General features: G+C 46.2%; 1 protein-coding gene across 1 annotated transcript; it reads right to left on the reverse strand.

The window, feature by feature from the left end:
* Positions 1–4,359: 4,359 nt before the first annotated feature.
* Positions 4,360–8,170, reverse strand: LOC308399538 (neuroepithelial cell-transforming gene 1 protein-like). Its single transcript, XM_080886852.1, has 9 exons — positions 7,893–8,170; positions 7,663–7,770; positions 7,401–7,565; positions 7,134–7,196; positions 6,737–6,910; positions 6,380–6,637; positions 6,124–6,294; positions 5,793–5,979; positions 4,360–5,706 (listed from the first exon to the last, which is right to left on the reverse strand). Exons 1-9 carry the CDS (start codon positions 7,983–7,985, stop codon positions 5,276–5,278), a joined length of 1,650 nt encoding a protein of 549 aa, XP_080742978.1. The 5' UTR covers positions 7,986–8,170; the 3' UTR covers positions 4,360–5,275.
* Positions 8,171–8,428: the final 258 nt, after the last annotated feature.

Here is an 8,428-nt window from a genome sequence, read left to right on the forward strand (position 1 = left end):
AGCAAAAAGAAGCCAACTAGTACAGCAGTGGCAATGCCACATATCCAGACTTCAGTGGCAAAAGCACCATTTTCTGTTTTAATTCATCAAGTAATACAAGATTCATTTGTTTAGACAGATTTGAAACAAAGTAAATTCCAAGGCATGTTGAGTCCAATGGATAGCTGAAAAAGGCATTACAGTTTTCAAAGACCTGACACAGTGCTTTGACAACTTGGCAATCCTGTAAAATGTTTGCCACAATAAGAATTGTTCCCCCTACATTGAAACAGTTCTCTCCCATTGTAGATAACAGCAATGTTATGTTTCTCCATACTGCCTCCTGTTGCTGCCGTTACGGAGAGTTCCAGCAGGTGTCGCTGTGGTTCTCTCTAGATGTGATGTGTACTTCCGGTTACGAGTGTACGGACGTTCATGTTGGCTGCTAATAAACGCCTGGCATACAGTTACAGCGGACTGGTTATTATAAGCAAAACCTACATGGTGTCAGAAGTGGGATATCTTAGAAATCCTGCACAGTCCAAGAAGAAAAGCGGAGCCGGTAAGGACGACGAAAAAAGCAATCACCGCACAACATGGCGGACGGATTCCGGCGCCCAGATCCTCTCATCTTTGACGGCAACGTCGCTGAAAACTGGCGTAAGTTCGAGCGCGAATATGACATCTTTATCGCCGCTGCCCACAGTGACAAAAATGCTAGGACTAAGCCCTATATACTCCTCAATCTGGCAGGACCAGAGGCCATTGAAAGGGAGCGATCATTCACGTATGCCCCCGCAGTCATATCAGCTGAAGGCATAGTAGAAGTCGCCGCGGAATCGAGGGAAGACCCCGCATGTCTAAAGAGAAAGTTCAGGGAGATCTGCAACCCAGAGACCAATGTCATAATGGAGAGGCATAACTTTAACAAAAGACAACAGAAACCCGATGAAACCATTGAAGCATACGTGAGCACGTTAAAGAACATGGCCAGAACCTGCAGCTTTGGTGCACTACAAGACGAGTTAATCAGAGACAGATTAGTATGTGGTATAACCAGTGACAGCGTCAGACGTTCCCTTCTTAAAGAGACGGAACTCACTCTTGCCAAGGCGGTGCGTATATGCCAAATAAGCGAGCTCACAGATCAACATAGCAAAGCCCTCTCTACACCAAAGCATATTACATCTGCTAGTGTGGACACTGTACAGATTAAACATGGCAAGTTCAAAAGGAAAATAAATAAACCTCTAACGAACATTCAAAATTGCAGAAACTGTGGCGGTTCGCATCCAGCCAAAAGGGAGCAATGTCCTGCTTTCGGACAACAGTGTCACGTCTGCAAAAATATAATCATTACAAAAAACAATGCAGATCAGCAAAACCACATCACAGAGGCAAGCAAGTGAACCAAATTTCAGAGGATGCTGACCCAGACAGTGATGGGACATTTTGCATTGAGCACCTAACAATGGAGGGTGAGAACAATCACAACAAAGAAGGATACTGCACAGTCAAAGTTTTTGATAAGGCTCTCAAACTAAAAGTAGACACTGGGGCAAAATGTAACGTAATCTCACTAGACACTTACAGAAAGATCGGCAACAACGAAACCCTACTCAAGTCACAAAAACAGGTAAATCTTGTTGCTTTCGGAGGCACGAAGATCAAGACCACAGGCACAGTTACTCTCAAGTGTAAGCTAGCTGGACAGTTATATGACCTGCAATTCCAAGTTGTAAAACACGATGTGCAACCCATCATCGGATTAAAGGACAGCGTGCGAATGAAACTGGTTAGTTTCAGCAAGGAAGTCTACCAGGTTGACACAGATCAGGATGAGACACTGGCGCAGAAAGTGTTTCATGAATACACAGACCTGTTTAAAGATGAAGTCAGTAACTTACCTATAACTTACTCAATGAAACTCACTCCAAACGTGTCACCTGTCGTCAACCCTCCAAGACGCGTTCCTGTTCCTATGCAGAAAAGAGTTAAAGAGGAACTTCAAAGAATGCAGGCCCTGGGAGTAATTGAACCAGTGGAGGAGCCCACGGAATGGGTATCTAACATGGTCGCAACACACAAAAAGAATACAGATGATGTTCGTATCTGCATTGATCCAAGGGATCTGAACAAGGCACTAATGCGACCTCACCATCCCATGCGAACTGTGGAGGAAGTAGCTGCTCAGATGTCGGGAGCAACCATCTTCTCAGTTCTGGATGCAAAGAGCTCCTTCTGGCAAATCAAACTAGATCCTGCCTCATCTCTTCTCACTACGTTTGCAACACCTTTCGGCAGATTCAAATTCCTGAGGATGCCCTTTGGCATCAACACCGCTTCTGAAGTCTTCCAGAGAGCCATGGAACAAATATTCATGGGATATCCATGCGCAGTGATAGTGGATGACATCATAGTGGGAGGCAAAGGAATAGAGGAGCATGACAAAAATTTAAAAAAGGTCCTGGAGCGAGCCAGACAAGTAAAACTCAAACTGAATCCAAAAAAGTGCAAGTTCAGACTTAAAAAAGGAGAGCAAGGGACAGCGTATTCTGGCTGACAATAAACTCTGACATTGAGAACAAAGTCAAATCATGCAGCATTTGCAACAGTCTAAAGCCTCACCAACAAAAACAACCCCTGAAACTACATCAAATTCCTGATCTTCCCTGGTCCATCACAGCCACAGACATATTCGAATGGGACAATCGCCACTACCTCGTGCTCGTGGATTCATATTCTGGATGGTTTGAAATAGATAAACTTGAAAACCTAACATCTGCCTCAGTCATTAACAAACTCAAACACCACTTCTCAGTACATGGGATACCACAGAAACTGTACTCAGACAATGGCACCCAGTTTACCAGCCAGACCTTTCGGGAGTTTGCCACACACTGGGAGTTCATACACGTCACAAGCAGCCCTGAGTTCCCTCAGTCAAATGGACTCAGTGAAAGAGCTGTCCGGAGTGCTAAAAGACTCCTTGAAACATCAAAAAGAGATGGAACTGATTTCTATTTGAACCTGTTACATCTACGCAACACGCCACGAGACAACATTCTTGGCTCACCAGCACAGAGGCTGCTATCAAGACGAACGTGGTCAACCCTTCCCGTGTGCAAAAAACTGCTAACACCAACAGCAAAAGTGACAACCACTATCAAAACTCAACTCACAAAAAAGCGTAAAACTCAAAAACAGCACTACGACAAGTCCAGCAAGCTGCTCAGTCCATTAACACCAAACGAGGTGGTGAGACTACAAACACAGAGAGGACATGACAAGATTGGAGTTGTAAGTAGAGTGTGTGCTGAACCTCGCTCATATGTCGTTGAGTCGGGTGGAAAAGAATACAGGCGCAACAGACAACATCTTCTGCCTGTGAGCGAGCCTCAACCCGAAAAGCTCGCTACAACACAAGATGAACTGGACTCATCTCGACGAGCGGATGAAACTGAACCTAATAAAACACAAACCAACAAACATGAAACAGTTCAAGTTCAACTCGACCCACCACAACATGGCACACAACAGTCAGAACAGGTGATAACACCCACAAAATGCCAAGTACGCTCTGATGACAACTTGTACCGAACCAATTCTGGTAGAGTGTCTAAACCGAATAGTAAATACGTGGATTAAAAGCACACTTGTGCTGTATTTTCTGTTTTGAAATGTGTTTTATCTCGTGTTATGTTGTTGCATACTTGTCGCAGTTATGACAATGATTACTGTGAATTTCATTTGATATTTGAAGCCTCATTTTGTGTAATCCATAACCTGATAAGTTCTTCCATCACTGTGGTGTTGTTTGATTTGGGTTTGCCTGAAAAGTGCAAAATTAAGAAGAAGAAAAAAAAAACTGAAAAGGGGGATGTAGATAACAGCAATGTTATGTTTGTCCATACTGCCTCCTGTTGCTGCCGTTACGGAGAGTTCCAGCAGGTGTCGCTGTGGTTCTCTCTAGATGTGATGTGTACTTCCGGTTACGAGTGTACGGACGTTCATGTTGGCTGCTAATAAACGCCTGGCATACAGTTACAGCGGACTGGTTATTATAAGCAAAACCTACACCCATGGAGCAAGAAACACATGTCTGTCCATCAGTGTATTTTCTGTACTGCTTAAAAGTTCCAAGATCACTTGTTATTGGTCCAGACTTATGAAGCCGTTTAAGAGGAGCGGGAACAGACATCCTCTCTTTTCTTCTGAATACTTTGCGTCTCATAGACGCGCTTGACAATTTGTTCCACAGGTTTATGAGGCCTCCGCACAATCTTTTTCAGTTTACCCAGGAAGGTTTCAAATGGGAAGCAGGAAATACTGTTGATGGGAGTTACACATGTCACACTGAGCGTTTCACTTCCTAATCGTTCTCGTCTTCGTTCTCTTCTGCCTTCAACAACTTTCATCGTCGCTCAGTCCCGTCCCTCGGGACAGTTGCATACATCATGCCGCCTCTTCAGGTGCAAGCGGCGTCCACAACTAAAGCTCCATGCAAGATCCTACACTGAAAAGTGATCCGCCTCATTCTCAGGAATCAGCTTTTTAAGAAACCAACGTGGCTCAGTTCAAAATTTTGTCTTAAACAAAACTCATCATCTCGTCTGCGATATGAGTTCATCACGGTTTTTTGCTGACATATCATCTGTTCTGGAATGAAATTAATGCCTCTGTAGTAAATAAAATAAAATAATATCTGGCTTCTAGCATCTGTTATTTAAGGAATGTATAAAAATAAGACATCTTCTGCTCAGTCTAAAAACCCAACTATGACAGAAATCTGTTTGTGTGGTACACCTCACCTTTTTAGGGGTCGGCTTTTTGTCTTTCACCTTGACATCGGCAAATGTTCAAAAACCTGCCCTAACAGCTAAAACTCTGCTGCTTTACAATACCTAAAACAATACTAGGATAGATCTGAAAATATAAAGTGTATTATCCCCCAAAGAAAGGTCTAAAAGAATGTTTAAATATGAACTTTATAGTAAACAGGATCTGATGCACCAACTCTTTCTTCAAGAACTCAGCAAACTGGCCACACCGAGTGTGAACCGTGGGTTTACTTCTTGTCATGCTTCCCTTTTAGAGCTGAACCACGTGCACCCCCCTCCAGAACACTGTGTCTCTATGGGATGCACTTGGATGGAGGAGTAAGGTAAATAGCTGCCAAGGAGGACAGTAACAGAACACTGCTGTAATAACACGCAGACACTCATAAATGTGCTGTGCTGTTTTATGTACAGGAAAAACAAAGAGGTCCATCCACGTTCTCTACCAACGCTCCACCTCACACCATCGTCTCTTTTCTCTTCCCTAAAGAACACAGAGCCTTCTTGTCCTTTTTGGTTTTATGTGTCGTGGGTGAGGATGACGTCGATGACACGGACGTCGTGGATGATGGCGGGGAGCGAGGCGAAGGGGACGCAGTGGTGGGGCTGTTGCACAGTGAGGCGGGGGCCGACTGAGAGCCTAGCTGCGGGTAGTTCTCGTCTGCTTCCTCCATGTGGATGATGGCAGAAACGGAGGAAGGGCGGCGCTTGGAACGGACGCTGCCTGTAGGCGGGCTGGGGCTGGAGGGCTCGCTCAGAGGCTGGTGGACGGCAATGGCACTACGGAGGCAGTTGAGCCACTGCTGCTTGTGGAAGACGTCGTTGACCTGCAGAGTGTGTGACTGTGCCTGGCTCGGGTCTTGGGAACGTACCCGGAAAATGTTCTTGGCTGCAGAGAAAGCAGAGAGCGTCATTAGGAACGGGGGCAAAGTGCTGCTCAGGCTACTAGCGGACACTTTCTGGGACGAGCCTTACCTTTGTCTGCATTGCTGAAGGCTCCTCTGAAAAAGCCGCCCATTCTGACATCGCCATCTTGCAGGTCCTCCAGCACCAGATCCTGCACTGCGATTGGCTGCCGGTACACCTGGAAGCACTGGCGCTCGTTCCTGGTGACGGGGCGGGTCAGGATCAGCAGGTCGGTGAACAGGAACACGTGCAGCTTCTGAAAGAATTTCCAGGAAAAACAGAAACTTTCAAACCAGAGCATCATCTGAGCACATAGCCCGCCTCATGTGGGACGGCAGCCTCGTGTTAACATGCAAAGAGAAGCACCGAAGGACGACTTGGAAGTGTGCGCTGTGCTCACCGTGCCGCTCTTGTTGCGCAGCTCCCCGTGACACAGAAGACTCTTGCACCGTTCGATGCGAGCGTCCCTCTGCCTGTCGTCCAGATACTCCAGCTTGTCGATGTAGTACTGGCACTCGGACTCCCCTTTCTTCTTGTTGATGTCAGACAAAACTCCCTGGATGACAGTGATCTGAACACACAAGCAGCCTAATTATTACATGGGAGAGGCACTATGATGGATCAGTGTGTTGAACCAGTTTGTCTCCTGGACTTACAGCTTCCTGCAGGCTGGCAGCATCGGGGTGTTCTGCTGGAGTGTGTCTCAGGATTTCCTTGAGCAGTAGGGGGTACTTGACCAGGCGGGATCTGGGAATGTCCAGGAAGCTCCACAGGTCCAGTTTCCGACTAAAAGGTGACTCGAGGCACCGCTGCAGGAAGTCCTGCACACGTGGGTCTTGCTTCTTCTGGTCCAGCAGCGCCTTGGCTGCCAGCTGGTTACTGCAGTAGTCTTTGTAGGCATTGAGCCTGGGCAGCTGCAAAGGAAGGAGGGACTCTTTATCTAACTGCTAATTCAAAATACGGTTTTACTAGCGTAAAAGCTTTTGATGGCTCAAAAAGTCAAAGACACTTACCCAGCTAATAACAATTTGCCCAATCTGGCCCACGGTCCTGTCTGGCCCCATGGCTTTGGAGAGCTGCGCCAGAAGGTCCTCGTGCAGTGGGATGTAGGCATCCAAGTTGCCGAAAATGTGAGTAAGCTCCTCCTCTGACATGATGGACAGCTTCAGCATCGGGTCGTGGTACGCCTGTGGATGGAGCAAAGTGATCAGTAATATCTGGGCAGAGCTTTGGGAGCGGCTACTAAAAATATCTTGGTCAACAGTTTTAGGGGTACAAAAAAAAAGACAGAGGAACAATCCCTGTCTTTTTATAGCTCCTGGCTGCGCTGCATTCAAAGCCTGCCAGACTGATTTAATCTGTTTGCTTTATATGTACTCCCGCTGCCTCAGAGCTTTTAAAATGACAAACCTTGCATGCAAGCTGCAGGTCCTCAATCAGATGCTGTTCTCCACGAAACAGCTCAAATATGGCCTGAGGAATGGGAGAAGGCACAGACAGATGTTTTTTTAGTAAACATGTAAATCAGGTTGTCATTACATCGTAGCCTAAACCATAGTGAGCTTAGCCAAGATGGCTGAATGGCTTCTAGTCCAATTTAAACCATTTGACACAAAGACATGTGAACTAGTCTAGCAAGCATGTAGAATTCATCCCTGTCTGGACTCCTGGACTCACCTCTTGCCGCTTGATCTCTTTGGTGGAGAAAGTTCCTTTCTGGTGGATGTCTAATGTCTCGGACCATAAGGTGCTGTTCCTCCTTTTAGGTGGTGTGGGGGCCGCTGCCTTGCTGCAAGGCTTCTGGGGCATGCCTGGCAACTTGCCATCGCCCCAGAAAGAGGCCTTCAGAAAGAAAGAACACCACATGTCAGACATGTTGAAAGGGATGTCCCTGTCCCCCCAATGCGCTGTGTTTCCATTGGATGCCGTGAGCGCTTACCTTGATGGTTTGGGCGAAGCGCCGGAAGACCCCATTCTTTACCGGAGAAATGAGGTTGGCTAGCGACGTCACCCTGCCGAGAGAACGGACGTGCTTGTTGCTGGGTTCCTGCAGAAGGAGGCAAAAACAGAAGGGGAGGTTAGTCGTGCAGTTATTCTATCATAACACTATGACTTCATTTCCAGCAGCTCTGGTCAAACATTTACAGAGTAAAGTTTCAGCCATCTCACCTCTAACTCCTTGTTGGCCTGGTTCTGGCAGTCTGTCACTTGCAGAGTCCGTTTGATAGGCACCAAGCTACCCACTTCATCGTAAGCCACCATATCTTTCAGTAGAAACACAGTATCCTTTTAATCCTCACGAGTTGGCTTCAAGTAATCCACACCAGAGAGAAAAAAGGTGGCAGAAAATCAAGAGTTATAAGCACGTAAAAAGACGGAACAGATACACCTTCCCCCTGTTTGGCTTTTTCTGGCATGGGGCTCCCTCATCACTCTGCCTCACACTGACAAACCATTTGTTACATTCTTCTACATTTAGTTCAGATTTCTGATTTTACTTTTAAATCCAAAGTTAACTGAATAGTAGAAAATATGTCCAAGAGAGACACGATCTGTGCAGCAGGGCTCATTAATTACACTGTTCTGCACATACATTAGCTGAATAACTGATGGATACTCTGAGGCATTGTTTCTTTTTACCAAATTCATCAGGATAAGGGCCAGAGGCAGGAAACAGGCTGATTTTTTCATGTTATCCCATCAGT

The sequence above is a fragment of the Rhamphochromis sp. 'chilingali' genome (assembly GCF_963969265.1).
Source record: "Rhamphochromis sp. 'chilingali' genome assembly, chromosome: 7".
In the NCBI taxonomy this organism is placed as follows: domain Eukaryota; kingdom Metazoa; phylum Chordata; class Actinopteri; order Cichliformes; family Cichlidae; genus Rhamphochromis; species Rhamphochromis sp. 'chilingali'.

What these genes read in the sequence shown, in the direction of transcription:
- LOC308399538 (XM_080886852.1), bottom strand. Translation starts at nt 7,985, where the DNA reads ATGGTGGCTTACGATGAAGTGGGTAGCTTGGTGCCTATCAAACGGACT. An exon ending in ACCTGCAGCTTGCATGCAAG is followed by an intron (nt 6,911 to 7,133) that starts GTTTGTCATTTT and finishes CTCCATCCACAG; the next exon opens with GCGTACCACGACCCGATGCT. An exon ending in TGCGCAACAAGAGCGGCACG is followed by an intron (nt 5,980 to 6,123) that starts GTGAGCACAGCG and finishes AAATTCTTTCAG; the next exon opens with AAGCTGCACGTGTTCCTGTT.